Source organism: Antrostomus carolinensis, unplaced genomic scaffold, assembly GCF_000700745.2.
Source record: "Antrostomus carolinensis isolate BGI_N321 unplaced genomic scaffold, ASM70074v2 scaffold25673, whole genome shotgun sequence".
NCBI lineage: Eukaryota > Metazoa > Chordata > Aves > Caprimulgiformes > Caprimulgidae > Antrostomus > Antrostomus carolinensis.
Window position 1 is genome coordinate 3,430 of NW_010306212.1, and position 20,668 is coordinate 24,097.

At 36.1% G+C, this 20,668-nt stretch overlaps 1 protein-coding gene across 1 annotated transcript; it reads left to right on the plus strand.

Moving 5' to 3' along the window:
- Nucleotides 1-925: 925 nt before the first annotated feature.
- Nucleotides 926-16,221, plus strand: CAPZA2 (capping actin protein of muscle Z-line subunit alpha 2; the record flags this gene model as incomplete). The annotated part of the gene is made up of 9 exons (XM_010165062.1): nucleotides 926-1,037; nucleotides 3,098-3,149; nucleotides 3,874-3,937; nucleotides 4,451-4,657; nucleotides 5,073-5,152; nucleotides 7,726-7,804; nucleotides 11,521-11,592; nucleotides 14,294-14,356; nucleotides 15,233-16,221. Coding segments are annotated over 9 exons (870 nt in total), but the record flags the coding sequence as incomplete, so codon positions are not given.
- Nucleotides 16,222-20,668: the final 4,447 nt, after the last annotated feature.

Here is a 20,668-nt window from a genome sequence, read left to right on the forward strand (position 1 = left end):
TAGGGATTGGAAGGGACCTCGAAAGATCATCTAGTCCAACCCCCCTGCCGGAGCAGGAACCTAAATGAGATCACACAGGAAGGCGTCCAGGCGGGTCTTGAATGTCTCCAGAGAAGGAGACTCCACAACCTCCCTGGGCAGCCTGTTCCAGGGCTCTGTCACCCTCACCGTAAAGAAGTTTCTTCTCAAGTTTAAGTGGAACCTCCTGTGTCCCAGCTCACACCCATTGCCCCTTGTCCTACCATTGGGCATCACTGAGAAGAGCCTGGCTCCATCCTCGTGACATTCACCCTTAACACATTTATAAACATTAATGAGGTCACCCCTCAGTCTCCTCTTCTCCAAGCTAAAGAGACCCAGCTCCCTCAGCCTTTCCTCATAACGGAGGAACTTCTTAGGGTGTTTTTTTTAAACTTTATCTGCTGATACTGTTGCACTAAGAGGCCTCACAGGTAGGTACAGGTGGTTTAGTGTCTACACTAGTGTTTTTAAGCTTGTGTAATCTGTCGATTACTGTCTCACTGTGGGCCTTTTGGAAAGTTTAGAACCATAGGATGTGTATTAAAATTAGAGGAGAAGCTTTGAAGATTGAATGTATCTTCATGGCTTTTGTCTCTCTTGGAATGTGTTGATTCCCAAGCAACCATGGACTGGAAGTTGAAATAGATTGTGAATATATTCTTGATCTTATTTGTTATAGTAATCTTTTTCTTTTTGCCAGTAATACAAAAGATGAGTGACTCAATTTCTCTATCTGCTTCCATCACATATAATTCTCTTTATTCTGTTTGAAGAGGTGGAACTTTATATTCTGTGTTTCTAACAGAGTAGTTTAAATAATGTGAACAAACAGATGAAACAGTGGGAGTTGTACAATGTCATGTCTGGGTATTAAAGCTATACAATGTATGGTTGGTTTGAATAGGAAGGAATACAAGTTATATACAACCACATAATTGTTTCTGTGTTTAAGGTGCGTATAGCAGCGAAATTCATAATTCATGCTCCTCCTGGGGAATTCAATGAGGTGTTCAATGGTGAGTATGTCTCCTCTCTCCTTTCATTTAAGGCATCTCTATCCAAAACTGTATTGCCAATTACTCTTTTGAATTTCATGTAGCTTATATTTTGGCAGCTCACTGCGAGAGCTGGTTTTGTATCTTGGCATAATAAGCTTTCTAGTCATAAGACAACTTGGAGTTTAAATGCAAAAGGAGGAAAGTACCACTTTGCTTTGTGATGTGAGAATAAGCTTTCTTTTTGTTTTAAATCAGTCATGAATTAACAGTTGCGAGGGTTTTTGTTTAGAAGACGTGTAGTTTTTTTAAGTCTTTGTCAGACAATTACATTTTTCAATAAAAATTAAACTAGGTGAAATGAAAATGATATTTTTTAATTAATTTTTTTTTAAAGAATGAATATCATAACAATTGCTTAACCTTGAATGTATGAAGGACTACTGCTTGATGCCAGTTGTGGAAAGAATATAAATCTTCTCCAAACATTTTTAACCTTTAAATTCTGGGCACATTTCATTTTACTGAGTGTATTGGTAAGCTGAATTGAAACTTGAAGTTAGCTTTTCTCAATCACTGTTGCCTGAACTTTATCTAAGATGTTATTTTTCTATAAAAATTGTTGTGTTTGTCTTGCATCAAGATACGTGGGCGTACATATCGTGTAAGAAGGCATACGTTTTGTAGCTGTAGCTTACAAATAGCTCTGGTGCTATTTAAGTAAAGAAGAAGGTTTAATATACTAAACTTTTAGTCAGCATCAGAGAGAGCTTAAATTTAAGAATTTAAAGGATGTAATGTTTTTAGAAGTACTTTGTTCTTCATTTAAACTGTGTCCAGCTGACTATTATTTAAACTTAGCTTGTACTGCATTTGTGAAATGAACTGTTGGTGAGCAGCTCGTTAACCCAGCTCCCCGACGGCTGATACAATTTCATATAGCAGTGCTGCTATAAAATTTATTGTTAAGCTAGTTCATAGTTGCAACTACCTGCTCAATAACAGAGTATAATACGTTTGAAAACACATAACAAGACATTTGATCATAAATGTGTGGCAAGTGTTTAATGAGATTCAGAGTGACTTCTTGAAAAATAAGAGAGAAAGCTTTAAATTCCAATTCTGTAAATTATGATTTTGTTTGGTTGGTTTGGCTTGGAGTTTTTTGGGTTTGTGGGATTGGTGGGGATTTTTTTTTATTTTTTTTTATTTTTTTAAATTTTTTTTGCTTCAGGTGTTTTGTTGTTTTATGTTCTGGTTTTTGTTGTGGGGTTTTTTTAAGGAAAAATACTTCAAATGTATTCTGGAATTTTTTTATTTCGCTTGCATATCTTGGGAATCTTTAGAAAAATTTAAAATGTTACAGTGAGACTAATGATCAGTTAATGATCAGTGCATTAAATTGTTGTTAAAATACTACCTAGTAAATATTAAGACAGTAAGTCAAGTACATAAATAACAATATACTGCATAGTAAGTATGAAGTCATTTTGAGGAGAGTGCTGACTTTATTCTATACTCGTATGTTTCTTATATGATAGTAGAAGAAATGGTATTGTGATATATGGTGCTCTGACATTAAGTGTCATGAAGGAATGAGAGCAAAAACAGTAAGGTTTTTTTGTTTGGTTGGTTGTTGGTTGGTTTTTTTTAGGAAAAAAAAAAGTACAGCACATACCATATTAGTGTTGTCAAAATACAGTAACCACTACCGTCAAAACAGTGTGAGGAATTAGGTAGTTTACATCTTAAAAGTGAACTCATTTGAATCCTGTTCTGTTCTTATTCAGAACATCTCTGAAAACTAGTTTAACAGATTCCTAGAGCTGTCATACAGCCTGTAGAATATGGCTTACATCTGCTTACCAGATTGTGTTGGAAGGGATCCATTTCCATTCTACTTCCCTCATCTGGTTCAGTCAAAATTATGAAATATGAAGCAATAAATTTCCTACATAGTAATCTGTATGGGTATGGGGTGGTTTGGGTTTTTGTTTTGTACAGTCTGTTGACATTAGTTATGTGACTGAAACAAGTTTCTGAGTTAACTCTACTTTTATGTTGTGAATATCTCTTTTCAGATGTTCGGTTGCTGCTTAATAACGACAATCTTCTCAGGGAAGGAGCAGCCCAGTAAGTACCACATGCCACATACTCAGTTGCGTAAAAGCAAGATGTTTTTCAGTAAGACTTTCACTGCCAATACATTATTTGTTTAAAAAGATATGTGCTTAAAACCTTATTATGTGTGTTGTGCATCTTTGATCAAGATTAAATTCTTGGCAGAGGAGAGATCTGTATTGTATGTTGTATAATGAAATGTATATGTATATCAGATGTATAATCTAATCCTAATGATTAGAGCAACTGTTTTGGAAATGGGTGACCTGGATTTTGGAACTAGTCTCTACCTTTTTGGATTTTATTTTCTGTTTCTTGGTAGATGTTATAGGCACTGAACGTCTGTAAAATACTGTTTATTTAGTCCCTACTTTTATATCAAAACATTATGCCTCCTGTATTTGATACCAAAATTAGTTTCATCTGTAAGAATGGAGATGTTTGGCTTAGTAGGTTGGATCCCTGTTGAATTTATCTGTTCCTCCAGTTTCTATGGGTTACTGTAAAGTTTATGTGTTTATCTGTAGTGGGTTACTTTTGAACATAAATCATTGTGTAATGGTGGTTGGCATCTGTAATACGAGCACTGAATGAACCGAGGTGATTCCAATAATTTGGGCCTGCTAGGTAATGAAGTATTGCACAGATTATTAGCTATTATTTAAATCTCTTACAGCTACTAAGGAAAAAGTTTGTGCTTGATGCAGGCTTCTGTTTGTTTTCTTTCCTCTTGTAGTGCATTTGCACAGTACAACTTGGACCAGTTTACTCCAGTAAAAATTGACGGTTATGATGAACAGGTATGAATACAATTAAATACTCGCAATGTTCTTTAAACTGTTAAAGATGCTCTGCTATTGGAACATAACTTGGCAAGAAAATGAAAAATGCATCTTCCCTGCCAAAATATTGAGATTATGGCCCTCTAATAGTACCAGTTCCATAAGCTCATAATTTAGGGCATCTAAAGAGCATGAAATTTCATTCAGTAGTGTTGTCCTAAATTCAGTCAGACCTGATTTGGAGCTGTATAAACAACTTACTCCATCTTTACTACTAGAAGACAGGGATTTCTGTGTTGCATTGTTTGTTGCAGTAGGAGGGTAAGATTCAGGATTTTTTTTTTTTTTTCTGAGTCAATGTGTCATGTTAGCCTCCTCATCTCTTGCCATATACTTTTTTTTTTTTTTAAATGTGAGTCTTTGGGTATGAGTAAACTCCAGTTAATTGTAGGTTATAATTAGATTTGTCATGGGTTATTTTTTTTTCTTTATTCAATAGCAAGTGTTATTAACTAAAATTTTATAAAACAGGTTTTGATAACAGAACATGGTGATTTGGGAAATGGAAAATTTTTGGATCCCAAGAACAAAATTTCTTTTAAATTTGATCACTTAAGAAAGGAAGCTACTGATCCTAGACCCCACGAAGTTGAAAATGCCATAGAATCCTGGAGAAATTCAGTTGAAACAGCAATGAAAGCATATGTGAAAGAACACTACCCAAATGGTGTCTGCACAGTAAGTACTAAATTGTATAACCACTATAGATAGAAAACTAAAATAAAAATGTAACTCTTTGTAAACCAGGAATGTAGTCAGTTTCAACTGTAAAGAATTTAGTCCTGTCAAGGGTTCATACATGGAAATGAGGAAAAGCTTCAGAAATTTAATATTTCAGCTGTTGGATTACTAGTGGGTGCTTACTACAGGTCATGGTGGAGACTTAGCTCTCAGTTCTGAAGAGTTTTTATTTATTTTTCTGATCTTTAATGTTTCATGTACTTAATATCATGTAAGAACCATAGTGTTTATAAAATTAAATTTTATAATTTATGTAACTATAATAGAACTAGGTACCTAAGCAGTTTGAGCAAGACAGATACTGAAATTGAACTAACTCTGGTTTTTTTGTTTGCTTCTTTCTCTAATTAAGGTGTATGGTAAAACAATTGATGGACAGCAGACCATTATTGCATGCATAGAGAGCCATCAGTTTCAAGCAAAAAATTTTTGGTAAGTTTGTTTATGGTTACAGATACAGTGAAATACAGCAAACTGAATAACTGCACTAATGCCATTACACTGATAATCCTTAGTTCAGAGAAGGAGGTGCGTGCACATCTTGCATGTGACTTTTTTGTCACCCAACCTCAAGTTTCTTTTTTCCTATTTTCTTTTTTTTCTTTTTTCCTTTTTTTTTTCTTTTTTTTTTTTTTTTTTTTTTTTTTTTTTTTTTTTTTTTTTTTTTTTTTTTTTTTTTTCTGTGTACTTGGTTGAAAGATATTTTCCACAGTCTGGAGTGAACTTTGGATAGCTCCTTGCAGGAAACTGACCAGAGCTGAGACAAATATCACAGGATCAGAATTGGGTTAAAGTAGTATCTCCTAAAGATAGCTGATATTTGCAGTTGTCTGAAGAAATGCTTTTCATTATTATTTTGTTTGCTCTTTTGCATCTGCTCGAAACTATATTTAGGAATCCCGATGAATGGAAGTGCAGAAATGTTTGTTTTCTGATGCTGAAGGTGAATGTTACATATGCACAGCAATTTCAGCATTTCAGTCTGTATCAGTTAAATGACTTGCCCAGTGTACTGTTCCATACGTTTTAATTCAATTTGCAGTTAATAAATAATTTTTCCCGCTGACTTAAACTTGACTAGTTAAGTCTGCATATTTTACATCAATATTAAAAGTAACTTGAAATAATACTGATTTTCTTTTTAGTTTGGAAGTATGAATTACTTTTGGTATTCCAAATAGTTACTTTAATATTTCAGTCTTTAAATTAAAGAAGAGGAACAGATATGCAACAAACTTTTATGGATGGAGAAAATCTTTCTTGGAAGTTTTCTTTAATAAAGTTGTAGTCAGACATCTGGGTAAATATTGACCATGTTTCTAAGAGTTTTACAGGGGAAGGTCAGACTAATTCTCATTCTTAGCAAGTTTTAATAAATGCATATTGGTTTGGGGGATTTGGGGATGGAGGAATCGATTAAAAGTTAACCAGACTCCTCAGTTAACCAGCTGTATGTCTGGATATCCAGTCCAAGCCACAGACAGTATTTATTCTTAAGGTGTCCCAGCATTTTAGGCATTTGGAAGACTGACAACCTACCATGAAAGCAAGTTTGTTGGATGATAGAAAACCAATACATGCCAAAGAAAAACGTTCTATGAATTTCTGAAATACTATCAACATAGTAGAATAGATGGTTTATTAAAGAATGTGAAAGAAAAGGAAGAGCAGTTAATCTCTTACAAAATATTTTAAGTCAGCAGAGGTAAATAAACTAATGACACACTGCTTTCAACTTGGAGTATTTCCTACAGAACAGTCCTTCAGAACTTGAACTCTTTTCTTGGAATAGCATTTTAAGGACAAAAAAGATATCCCAGAGTGGAAACATTGTGGTCATCTTAACCTCAAGGACCACAAAGTGACTAAGAACAAACAAATCTGTTAGCTAGGCATTGATTCCAGTGCATGTAAAAGCTAATATGGTGCCACTAATGTAGTTCAGCATGTAAACTTCCCTATAACTAATGGGTCCGTCTGAACGCTACCAGTAATATTAATGTCACTGAGTTGGGTGATCCTTTCAGTTTTCTTAGAGGTGCCAACAAGCTTCTGAATTGACTTAGTCTGAATTTTAATTGATAACTTATAATTTGGATATTGTCTGAAATAATAACCAATGGCTTTATAACTGAGTTAACATTGTTAGTATCTTTAGATGCGTCAATATAGACCCAGTAGTAGGTGTTAATCTTAAAGTCTTTTTCTCTCTCCCCTTGTTAAATGCACTGGAATCTACAGCTAGCATTAGTAGGATTGGAACTCAGTATCAACTTTCTTTCCCTCTTTAAGTGTAAAGGAGAAATCGAGACAGCTACAGTGCATTCTTAATATAGCTCTAATGTACTAACCTTCTAATCCACTAACCTCGTACTAAATAAGAAAATGTCTAGTATACAGGAAAGAAATCAGATGAAACTATAATCTCCCCACACTGTTTTCCAGATGTTTGAAACTCCCTTTAAGCAGTTTGGCAAGAATATTGAATCTGTGGAAGGAAACTGGAAGGAAATAGTTGTCCTGGAACAGAAATGCTAGAAGAGCTGAAAGGCCTAGTTGCAGTTCAGCATAATGGAAAATCTTGATACTTTAATGTTCCTTCCATTCAAGTTTTTCTTAGCCTGATCTGAAGTGTGACTTCAGCTGATCCAGCAAGTCGTCTAGGTCCCAGAAACAAAATATTGACTGTATATACCTAATTAATAATAAAAGAGGGAAAGAACAGTGGAGACTTTGTTTTTTTTTTCAGAAGTTAAGTCTTATTATTAAAAGGTCCTTACTAATAAATCTCCTTGGCCCACATCCAAAACTGATGGTAAATATTTTGGGAAACTTGACTGATGATGGGGCTAATCTTTAGGGATGAATTTTGTGCATACATAGCATGCACAGCATATTTAATTCTCTGTTTTCCTTTGACTATCAATTGTATGTTGGTTTTGTTTGGGTTTTTTTTTCTCTTAACCAGTGGGGTGACATCTGGTTTCTATTTTATTTTTTTAAAGGAATGGCCGTTGGAGGTCAGAATGGAAGTTTACAATCACCCCTTCAACCACTCAAGTGGCTGGCATCTTGAAAATTCAGGTATGCTTATCGCAATCTGTGTCCTGACCAGTAAAGTCTCCAGTTATTATCAAGGGAGACTCAGGCCAATGTATTAAGTATTCTGAGAGAATTTGGGGACCCAATAAGCAAAGCAGAGATGCCTATTCAGTTAAGTGTTAGTGACTTAATTGTGTATTTACCTAATCCTTACAAACACAAAATATGTGTTTAATGATTCAGAAGACTTCAGAAGGTGTATTCACCTCGGCCAGGTATATGTCTGTTTGGTTTCCTATTTCTTGAATTTGCGCTGGCACAAGCCTTTCCTGAGGGCAGGCCCTTTCTGAAGTAGAACTTTTTTTCTTTTTAACTGGTAATAGCAGGTTTTTTTCATGTTACCCACCCTATTGTTCAGAAAGGTGGGAAACTTTGGTTTCAGTTATTCCACCATCTGAAATTTTTGAATCCAGATCTCCTTCATTCAGAATTTGTCTTTCATATTGGCTTTAGAGCATTCGGGAAGGTGACACTGTCCCAGCAAGAATGCAGAAATCTTGAGACCAAAGGAAATCTGACTTGTCATGTAGTAGGCAGGGGGACTTGAGTTCCTGGATTGGTTCCCTGGAATGTGTACACATATTTTGCAGGAGTTTATTAAAACAATTGTAGGATCAGAGACTAGAATCTTAGTGCAGTCAGGATTTCTGTATATGTGGTGGTTTCACTTGGCTAGCAGCCAAACACAGCTGTTCACTCCCTTCCCCCCTGCCCAAGGGGATATAGGGGAGAGAACTGGGGGGACAAGGGTAAAGAGAGGTTTGGTTTTTGTTGTTTTTTTTTTTTTTTTTCACAAGACACAGTCACGTTCCCTTTTTTTGCTCTTTTTGTGCCTCCATGAGTTTTATACTTCCTTATTGCTCAGTGACTTGACTTTAGAAGGAATATGCAATGGAATGTTTTTCTAACTATAGCCTGAGACTTAGGATGTTATTTTAGGATCTGGTAGAGGTTTTCAGATCCACCCAAGCAGGGGGCCTGAATCTGATTTCCTATTCTGGGGCAAATTCTGTAACATCTGGAATGATAGTCAAAATGTGGACAATCATTATGTTGTCAGATCAAGATGGTCATGATAAGCAACCTAATAACTTCTATGCTTCTCCAGACTGGGAGAACCTAAATAAACTGTCACTTAAATCCAGCTTGCAGCAAAACAGGCATTTTCTCCACAACATGCACTTTTGGTTAAATGTCTTAAGAGATTTTCCAGAACAAGCAGGGAAGTGTCTACCTAATTCTGGGTAACATTAGCCCAGCAGCTTAGAAAATAGCCTGAATAGGGAATTTAGTCAGGTTTTAATCAGGATCTCAATTTGGGATTTTGTCAAGCTGATTTTGTCTTTTATTACTATTTCACATAATTGATCAAAGTATTATTTACATTCACTGAAGTCTGTGTTTTGGGGAGCGATGAAAAGTTTTAATTTTTTTTTCCTTCTATGGGAACTACTTGTTTTACCAAGGAATTTTGAAGTCAGTTTTAAATTTTTAGAAATTGTGTACAGTTTTCTTCAATGCATGTGAGAGTCCTCCTACTTCCGCTCTCCAAGCCAACAGAAAAGTTCTTTAATTTTTTTTTTAAGGAGCAAAATAATTTTCACTACAACATTAGTGAAATTTCAGAGTACTGAAATTTCAGTGTTATTTGCAGAATCTTTGACAGCAGTATGGCCATTGCCCTGTTTCTGATCAGACCTTTTATCAGGTCTGAATACATTGGAGAAAATTCCAGCATCACCTGCTGTCTTCAGGTATCTTCAGTATTTTTAAGGTCACTTGCACAATTTCTTCCTTTTTTTTTTTTCTAGTAATAATTTCTAGTATAGAAGATTCTCAACTGTTGTAATCTCTTCCATTGTTTAATTTTCTTTTAATTATAAGTGAGGGGAAAACTGCAACAGCAGAGTCTCTTACTAAAACCCTGTGGTGCTTGACATGCTCCAGCTGTGCATGGAATACAACTGATAAGTGTACTAGTTACTAATTTTATCTCTTAGATAATTTGTTATTCTCATCCCTCCTTAGTTAACCTTTCCAAGAGGTTCTATTCATAAACATCATCCCTCTTATAGTCTTCTGAGCCCAGACCTGGCATTCTAGAAGGGCGTCAGCAGTGAGGTATAGTACAGAACAGTTACTTCTCGCATTTTGTATAAGATATAATACATCCCAGAATTAGATTTGACTCTTCATCCCTGTTGGGTTTTTTGGCCTGAGTGTTTACCAAGTATATGGCTCAATGAGACAGATGTTTGTGCTGGTGCTGGCCTCAGAGCACAGGGTAAGTTTGTGCCCTCTGCAGTGGATTGTGACAGAAAAGGGAGGAGATTTGTGCTTCTCTGGGTTCTGCTTGGGAGGTCTCAGAATTTTGCACTGAGTAAGCACTTCTCATCTTTAAGGAACTGGATTTAAAAAGGGTGGCAGAAGTTTCAACCAGTAATGTTTGATGTGAGAAGAAGCTTATTTTATGGTTAGGATGATACCTTTTCTTGAAAAACAAGTATTTGACAATAAGCAAAACAATAATGTAAGATGACTCATAGGAAATAATGTTTTTTCTCATATAGGAAACCTTTCCTGTGGTAGATACAGCTGTCTTACTGTGTCAGGTTTTCTCTGTTATTGTTAATAAGATTGAGGGTCTCTTGCATACATCATGATCCTAGTATATATGAAACTGTAGTATTGTGCAATAATCTCCAAATTAAAACGTCATTTTACCTAATAGGGTGAGACAGAAATGCCTCAGTTCCTCATAACATCAGCTACATTGACTATGTTGAGTTTAGCAAAATTGTAAAAAATCTTTAAAGATACCTGTTTATATGTCAATGAGCTCCGTAACTCTTCTGTTATTGTGAATGATTACATGTAACTTTATATGCTTCCTATTTTTTAAGGTTTCCAACACTTGCACTAGAAACTGAATGTTTTCAGATCCTTCCCAACTGAGTGTAAAAGTACTAAAGTTAACTTGGATAGAGTTCTACTTGTCTTCTGCAAAATAAGCAAGGAAGCTGTTCTGTAGAAATAATACTTCAAGAGTAGATGGATTTCATTCTGTTTTGCTATCTAACCTTGGCAGACTTTGTCCCAAGGAGCTCCTTTGTCTAAATAAATACCAGCTTTGTTACAAGCCATATCTGACAGAGGAAGATAGCAAAACCAGGCAGATGTAGAAAGGGAAGCTTAATGTGGCACTGTCCCTAGAAAACAGTTTGGGTGAAGCAAAAACCAACTTCACAGTGTCCTGAAGCCTTGCTGAAACTATGCTCAGTTTAAATATATCTTCACCATTTCAAGAGTTTCTAATAAGGTCACATAAATAGTATGTCATCTTCATTATTTTAATCAAAACCTTGGTGTAGTGGTGAACAACTCAATGAATTTAAAAGTCTTTTCAACCTAAATGAGGCTATGGTTCTATGTTTCTAAACTTTGCATTAAATACTACTTTAGGCACATCAACACAAAAATGTTTCCGGGGTAGCTTCTTTACTATTCGCCCTCAAAAATATTTACATTCTCCAACGTTTTGGTTTTCCCATTTGTTTTTGTTGATCTGTAACATTTTGTGTGGTTTTGTTTGATTTGTATAGGTTTGTTATTATGATAAATACTACAATACTTTGATTTTCCTTTATGTTGTTAGTCTGTAACGTTTAATATGAGGTTCTTTGTTTAATTTTCTGTAGGTCCATTATTATGAAGATGGTAATGTTCAGCTGGTGAGCCATAAAGACATACAAGATTCTCTAACAGTGTCTGTAAGTGAACTTTAAAGACCTTAAGTGTGTAAATTGAAGTGGCTTTTTAATTTAAAAAGAGAAGCAAGCTTAAAAAAACCCCAGAAGTTTGGAGGCTAATTGGCTCTTCCATATGAATGGGAGTTAATGTTCTAATTTATAAATATTTTGTATGTAATATTTACTACTTTTACCTAATGTAGTTACTGGGTTGGTTTTTTTTAAAGTTAAAAAAAATTAAATTAGTGTATGCTTGCATGTGGCTTATTATAAGTTAAATTAACTTTGCTTGTAAGTCTTTAATTAGCTTTCAGTCTTCCGCACTCCGCGGAATGACCTATAAAAATAATTTTTTAATATGAAGGAGATTTGAGTTATAATAACCCACTTAAGTACTACAGTCTCTAGGAAGTCATCTCCTTTGCTCAGTGGTAGAAGGCCAGTATGCTAAAAATAGTAAATAAATGCTACCAGTTGAGAAGCAGTGGTGGGTATTCTCCCTTCATTTCCTCCCTGTCTGTAACTGGTGCTGTCAGCCTCTTGCTTTACTATACAAAAAGCCCTTTCAGAGATGCTTCAGAAGCTTAACACACTCTATATTTAAAGCATATTTTTTTCAACTTCTTTCCAAATGGATCATTATAGTAATGAGCCGCAGACAGTAGAAATTAAAATTGTTTGGAAATAGTACCAGATGTAGGTAACGTTGCAACATGAACAACTACTACTTTTGAAATAATGTTCCTCTTGCCTACTGGAGATTGTGTTTACAAACAGTAAGATTTTCTGTTGGGACATTCTTTAATAAAACTTGAGCCAGTGCAGTTAAACAGGCAAAGAGAAATTGTAAAAGTGAACAGTAGAGTATTTTAATGATAATGACTAGTAGTGACCAATGTGGCTCAAAAGCTCAATTCATCAATAAAGAACATTGTTTGTTAATACAAAGCAAGGCTTGTTGGCTTTTCAGTTGCAATAGCACCATAAAGAATGGGGAGGTGTGGTGCCAACTGATAACACTTTCGGAGCTGTAGATATAAAATTACTTTTGACCTCCTAAGCAAAAGGATCTGTTTAGTCTTTCATTCAACTAGGAGTTGCTTCAGAGAAGATTATGGGGAAGAAATTCTCCTTTGAATACCTTTTGCTTTGCTTTCTGTTAGGAAGAAACTTAATCCTGTTCCGCATTTTAGTAAAGTAGTGGAAGACTGATGAGCAGAAAAACATCTTTTACATAACTTTCCTACCTCCTGCTAGAACACAAGCATGTATGCTGCCGGTTACCAATTTTTAGCCTTGGCTTTGAGCTTCATAGAAGTCAGAGGCTGTACAGGTTCTTATTTCATACAGAAGTATTGGTAGGGAGATTAAAAGGAGCCCCAGCAACTCCTTTTTTGTTGTTTGGCAGAGAAGCAATTTTGTACTGTCAGTAAGCACAGCTGAAACAAATGACTGAGGAGTTATCTTGTTGCTAGAGCTATGAATAATTTTGCTGAAGGTTACTTTCTTAGCTCTAATTTCTTTCAAGCCAAATAAGACCTCATACCCCTGAATTCTTCCTTTCATTAGCAGAGCCTTTGAAATCATTGCCTCAGTTCGCTGAAAAGTCAAAACCCTTTCATTTGTTTTACTTGGTCTCTACCTCCTCCTTCATCTCTTTCTGCGGTATCCAGGAGCACTTTCACAGCTGCTAGCCGTAGTTTCATTGAAATTTGAAACAGTTGTAGTTGAAGCTGCCACAGCTTTCTCCCAGTCTTTGCCTTTGTAGGAATGAGGGATCACATGGGGGCAATAACACTCCTATCTTTCAACAGCTTCTGCAGAAGCACCCTTAGGACTGTCTCCAACACCAAGCTGGAAGTTTGGAAATCCATGAACCCTCACTTCCTTCTTGAGCTTCTTTCAAGTGCTTCAGCTAATCTGTTTCCAGATTGACTGTTGGGTCATTTTTTATTTTTAAAACAGACACACACTTGCATGCTTAAGAGTGCATGCTCAGAGATATGGTTTAGTAGTGGACAGGTATGGTTGGAATCGATCTCAGAGGTCTTTTCCAGCCAAATGATTCTATGATTCTGTTGAGCCCAAAGCCAAGAGAAACTGTTTATCAGTCATGATGGAATTTGGACATTGTGGTGTGTTGTACCCTCATGTTTGCAAGATGTACTTGGGTATGTTTTTACAAGATCAGGTATATAAAGTCTAGTGTTTGCCTCAGCTTAGTCTCCAGATTCAGAATGCTTAGAGGTGAACAAATTTGTTTGGGTTTTTGGCTTATATTCTGTATACTTCTGGGTTACCTGATGTTCTTTACGTTTTCCTGAATTTTTACTGGAAATTTAACATTGATAATGTTAATATTCATACTTCTTGCATTTTTAGAGACATGTGTTTGTGTGCATTGTCATATTCTTCATATGGCTTTTTATCATATCATAGAATCTTAAATCAGAATATTTTAATGAGCTCCGTGGTAATCTTTATGCTTGTTGCAGTTGGACTGTTTTAAATTTTTTATATAATTAATAATAGAATAATAATGTGACGTATGCCTTTTGGAAGAATGTTTTGTTCAGTTTTGGTTTAGCTACTAAATAGTTATGTGTTCTCGTGGAGTCTACCTGCCATCTCTCATAACTGTAGGAAAAAACATAATTCAGTTGGTATTAGAATCATGCTGTACATGATTAGAATCATGCTAATACAAATGCTGTTTTTCTAGAATGAAGCCCAGACAGCAAAGGAATTTATAAAAATCGTAGAGGCTGCAGAAAATGAGTATCAGGTATGTTGGAAACAAACACTGTATCCTCACTCATGTGTATAACTTCACCATGTTCTTAACCAAAGCTAGTATTCTATAATTATCAAGCTTTTGATACTAAGATAATGCAGATCCATACAAATGTGAATAGATTATATGCTTCTATTAATTGTATCCTCCCTTTCCATACCTTCTGGTGATTGCACTCACCTACTTAATGTTACATTAGAAGTCATTTTTTTAAGAGCAGAAAACTCTCTAGTGTGATCATATATTGGCAATTCTGATGTCTTTCAATATTAGTGCATTCCTTAAGTGGAATTCTTGTACAGGCTCTGTTCAGAGGCTGCTCTGTTAGACAGCTTTCTAAATATGGCTGTAAGCATTATGCATTTCAATCAGTCATTCTGAAGTTAGAAAAGTGTAACTGTGGATTCATGTTCATTTGGGTCTTGAACGTAAGGTAAATTTCAGGCACCACGTTCTGTCAGTTTTTAAAAAATGCTCTTTAATAAAAATTTACTAAGTATATATCATGCGTTATAGTCAAGTTCATATGATGTTGTGGACTGACTCTGCCATCCCCACAGGAAATACAGTGGAAGACTTTGGTGTCTGAAATTAATGATGTATGAGCTAACTCTGATTGGCACTTATTCATGGTACTGATTAACCACACTGTGGTTTGCTGAAACGCCTAGGCTACAGCCTAATTTTCTTCATAGTTTCAATCTAGATCTAACAGATTTCCTTCATAAATTATTATTATTTTAATTTAGCATATTTATATTAAGCATGTTTAAGATATAACAGACTACGCAGTTATTTAACTTTTTATGTAACATCCTAGTTCTGTTCTTCATGTGTCTTAGTTTTGTATGACTTTGTGTTTAACAGACTGCTATCAGTGAGAATTATCAGACTATGTCGGACACTACTTTCAAGGCCTTACGTCGACAATTGCCAGTTACCCGCACCAAGATTGACTGGAACAAGATCCTTAGCTATAAGATTGGAAAAGAGATGCAGAATGCTTAAAGTGAACGTTGCATGACTGGATCATTTTAGTATCCTTGTATACAAATAAAAATTATTACAAAAAATATTTGGAACTGTCAAATCACCCAGTCAGCATGGGCTTTCGCCATTGAAAATCACTGTAAGTAGTTTGGTTAGAGCACAAAGCTTAGCTAATTGACTTTTTTCCTTTTTTTCTTTCTTTTCAGAGGGTTGCAACTTCAGTATAGCTGAGTATCTTCCTTTAGAGTTTCTGTTGTACCTTTATTTTTTATAATGAAGAGACCATGCCTTTAGTTTTCAATTACACATTAAGAACAGTTGGAAAAATATTTTTGCATATGATAACCCTTTCTCTTGCTTTCATGTGAAATGGATAACTTCCAAAACTTGCTGGATTCCTTGTTGAGATCAGTAATGTGCATTTCTATGTCAAGGTCAACATGGAGTTACCCATAGGTGCTGGTTTTGAAATCATCTATCCTTTCATTGTATGTAAAATTGGGAAAAGCGTTTTCTAGATCATTTAAACCTTTCAGAATACTTAATTAGCTAGCTCCATGGTAACTAGTTTTTTTTAAAAAAGAAAAGGCCAAGGTCTAACTCTGTTTTAAGATTTTGAAATTAAATAAAAGTACTTATTTCAGAAATGCATTTAATGCTTTGTTCCTGACAATTACTTAAATGAATTCAAACTCCATCTGCCCTTGAGTTTTTTTATCCTAAAGCCACAAATGTATTATAACAAGGCATATTGTAATATATATAATCCTGTGCTCATTAATATGTCTGTCAGTTTATTTTTTTTTTTTCTTGGATTGAAATGTACTAAAATTCAATGTGACATTAAAATGCAAATTTTCTATTTATTCGAGTATCAGATTGCTTCCTGATATAGCCTATTTTTGGTGTTTCTATATATTTTTAAAATAATGCTTAAAACAGCCACGAACTTGTGGTCTATTGGCTGTTCTCAGTGTATTTGGAAATTGTTGCAATATCATCATCAGTTATTTCCATCTGCATTTAAGAAACATCTACATATGGAAGTCTACTTAAAACAGGTATCTTTTAGTTTTGTATTGGCTACAGAGGACGGAAGAAATTACAAGACTGAAAATAACGCATTTGACTGGAGAGTACTTTCCCTGCCTGATATATCTCGTATTTAAAATGGACATCAGGTATATAAAAACATAGACTTCATTACAAATGCTGTATAATGCTTCTGTGAAATGCATAGATTTAAATTTTAATTCAGTGAAAACCTGTTTTAATGATATGCTCACGATGGAAAACTAAACAGCTTTTTTTTTTTTTTTTTTTAGAGGGCAGGTATTTATGCACACTCCTAAACCAGTAAAGCTTGCACAGAGGTTTTGTCTTTGTTTACAGCAGGATCCAATTAATTACCTTCAACTGTTAAGTTACAACATAGCAAGAGAAAGAGTCTAGAGTTGTACTGAATATAAAAATGTACACACAAAGTAGTTTGCTGTTTGAATTGTAATAGCAATACCCCTATATTTCTGTTCTTCAGTGCTCTCTTATAAAGGGGTATAGAATTAACTGAAGTTCTTGAAATTGCTGCTACTTCACAGTACTGAATTGTATAGTAGAAGAGTGAGATTAGTTCTACCACAGTCTTCCTGGAGAGTTGCCCTCTTAATTGTCTTCATAGGTCAGCTATTGAACCATGTTCTTTAAAAGGAGGCTTATAAAAGCTGTATGTGAGCTAATAACAGATGCTGAGTCACTGTCAAGTCAGTCTGTCAGTCATAACTACGATCTAAACACAAGCCTTGTTTGAAGAATTTCTTCAACAAGCTAAAAAATAAAAGACAGTGAATGGACACTTAGGAGAACTGTTAATGGGCAGCAATGGTGCAAATAACTTTTCTAGCTGTTAGAATACTGTGTATGACCAGAATCAGCACTGGCTAAAAGTCAGAATGCTATTTTTCTTACCTGAAATAAAAAGCTAGTTTTAAATATATTCCTAATAAAGAGGTATCTTACTGTGAAGTACTTTATTGCTGTGTTTCCCTTTCTGTTTATTCAGTCCTGTGATAGTCTTAATTCCTTATCTTCAAAGAATAGCATCTTACAGGTTCAGTTCTACCAGTAGGGTGACATAAGCAGATTTGTATTATTTACTTTTTTTTTTCCTGTTGTGTTAATTTTTAGTCTGTGAGATAATTTTACACCTTGAACATCAAATTTATTAAGTTATAGCTTCAATAAAGCAATTTATAAGTAAATCAGCTACTCTGTTACTTTTTTGAAATGGTATGCTGTATCATATTTAGGGGTAATGATTCCCCAGATGAAGCTGACCTGAGTATCAGCTGAGGCACATTGCACATTTGGAGTTCATAATTTCACTCAAAATTCTGAATGTCACTTGCCCTTTTTTTGTTTCTAACCCTTTTAAATTGGAGAACTTTAGAGCTTGCTTGGTAGGCTTTAGGGTACTTTGTGTAGGTGAAGCACTTTCTCTGAGAAATTTTGCTGTGGCAATTGTCTTAATGTGAATTCCTATTTGTTTATATTCTATTTTTAAATATAAAGAAGCTTTGTATTATGGAATGTTGATGTAGTAGACATTATGGCTTGTAATATGGACTTGTAAAATGCTTGTGTTTATGAAGTTTATTACATCTTATGCATTTCAGCTCTCCTTTATGCAAAGGAATTTTTAACTTATGCAAGTAAGCAATTGTTCTTTCTGAACATCTGCAACAGGAGTGACAATTCTGCTTTCAATTTCTCCTGAGTAGTCCCTGTTCTGTATGTCTGTCTTAATTCACACTGCAGGTAGAATGAAACTTTAAAATCATTGTATTTCTGGTTACATCACTACTGCTGCTTTACATGCTGAAAGCAATTCTGCAGCTGGTTCAGTTGGGAACACTGCAGACCAGTTCATCAGTAAATGGTCATTCAGCCCAGGCTTAAAAGTGTTTCATGAGACTGAACATCCCAATAGATGTGTTCTCTTTAGGGAATGACTCCAGCTGCATCTACGGTGGTGATGTGGTTTGTGCAGTTTGGGAGTAAACACCTCTCATTCCCCCTTCCCACGTACTGGTTTGGCTGACAAAGCAGTTCTGGTGTCCTTGAGTTCACTTACTTTGGGAGAAATCTGAACTGGGAACTGGGCTCTGGGCGTGCACCAAGTGCTCTCCAGCTCCTAATGGTGACCTGAGTCTATAGCAGTGGTTTCCTTCAGGCAGCTTTAAACCACCTATGTGTGGAGGATCTCTAGAGGATCAGACTAAACCTGGCCTTCTAATTTCCGAACTTGTATATGCTGTCAGTATAGAGATTGAACATCAACTGTTTGATTCTACGGCTTCACTCCTGTCATACTGAATTACTTGCTGACACAGACATAGCGTCTGTTGCATTCGTTTACTGGAAAGACTGGAACTGTTCTTCCTCTGATGCAGCTGTAAACTAGGTTTAGATTAAACTTAGTTTGTTCATAACCTTGAAGTGTCAATTTTTGTGTGACAGCGTCAACTCTGAACTTTTTTTTTTTTTGAAAGGGGAAACTTTGCATCAGTTTTAAACAAAAAATAATTTTTTTTTCCACAGCTAAAGGAAACAAACTGTGAATATGTACTTTACTCCTTCTATAAAAATGAATGCTTAGTACTTGGTAGGTTTTCTTATTAGCAGTATTTTCCTCTGCTTCTGTGATTGGCTTACCTGTAACAGATACCGCTCAGCATTATATTATCCGTGTGCTCATCACGAGAGGATAAGAGCAGTAATCGTTGCCTTAAAGCATATATTCTGTAAGCTTGTTTATAGACTTTTCTGTGCATCTTTTCCTTGTAAATCAATAAAGTTGTGCAGAGGCAAATCTGTTAGGTTTATTCCTTATAAGCCAAGAGGAGCATGTAGAGAGTTTTGCCTGACTAGATGTAGTTTGAAATAACTACGGATCTGAAACAGCTTTACAGGGTTGTAAAATGTGCCTGCTAAAGCTGTATTTTGCTGGCTGATTTGGGGGGACACCACCACATGCTAATAATTATAGTAAATACTCATTTCAGTTTTGTATTTAAATGTGCTTGGTATTTTTCAATGTCACATGTATACTGAGTACAGCTACTGTAGACATCAGTGAAATAATTGAGAGTACTTCCTTTAAGTAGTGTCCCAGCGTGCAACTCAAAGTTTGAGTTACTTTTCAAGATTATTTTAGAAATTACTTGGGAACGATAATGTAGAAGGCACAACACTGTGGATGCAAGGCAAGCAGCACTGTGAGGAGAGGTTCAGAAAAACATGCTTATGATCTCGCAAGTGAAAGTGTCCTCAGAGGAATTGCCAGTTATGGTGCAGCAGCCTGCCGAGGCAGAAGTTGCCTCTAGTGGAACATCTGGAACCTAGGCTACTTTCCTCAGAGGTAAAGAGAGTTCTGGTCCCACGAGGTAAAGAAGGGGCTCAAGTCTCCCTGGAACAAATGTTCCTATAACTGTCTAAAAGAAAAGCAGGCTGTCTCCTCTTTTGCAAATAGAGTGTTTATGAACCTAACAAAAATCACAGCCACGAGCTCTCAAATGCAAGAAACATAATTACCTTTCATTCTCTTGGGTTGCAGTGGATTTAAAATGTTTTCCTTGCACCTGCTTGAGCTGCCTCCCAGCCCAGCATGCTGGCTTTCTTGGGTGCTGGATGGTGGTGTGTATTGTCTCAGGCTGGGCATCTGTTACAGAAGCTGGGTACTAAAAGTTAGATGCCCAAAGGCAGAAATGTTCAGATTCTTGCTTTGCTGTGAAGGTACAAGAAGGGCCAGTCATGCAGCGAGGGGCCCAAAGATCAGCCCTGGGATTGGGGATACCATCGTGCTGCCTTTTCCCAGGTAAGGCAGTACAGCCAGTCATAACGCAGGGTGTGTCAGTAAGTTTGTAAGAGGCACAAGAATGTGATCTGTTATTATTTTCCTTGAGGAAGAAAGGTGTCGTGTTCCCACTCAACCAAGTCTCCTGTTCAGCCTGGAGAGCGCGAGCCTGACGCTGAGCTGTGGGGAAAGGGTCAGTTAAACTGAAGTTGCGCTCCAGCAGCGCAGGTCTGCTGGAGGCTGGCAGAGCGCTCACAGCAGGAGTCTGGGGTACACAGAGCCTGTGAGCTGCAGCCTGTGCTGCCTGCCTGGGTACGGGTGCTGTTCCTGACCCTCTGCCTTCCAAATGGCAGTGGCTGTTCTTCCTGTCCTAGCACAGTCTGTCTGAACCCTGTCAGAACTCCTGAGGTTCTGCCCCAAATGTCTCTGTGGCCCGTCTGTTAATAACCTGCGATTTGTAT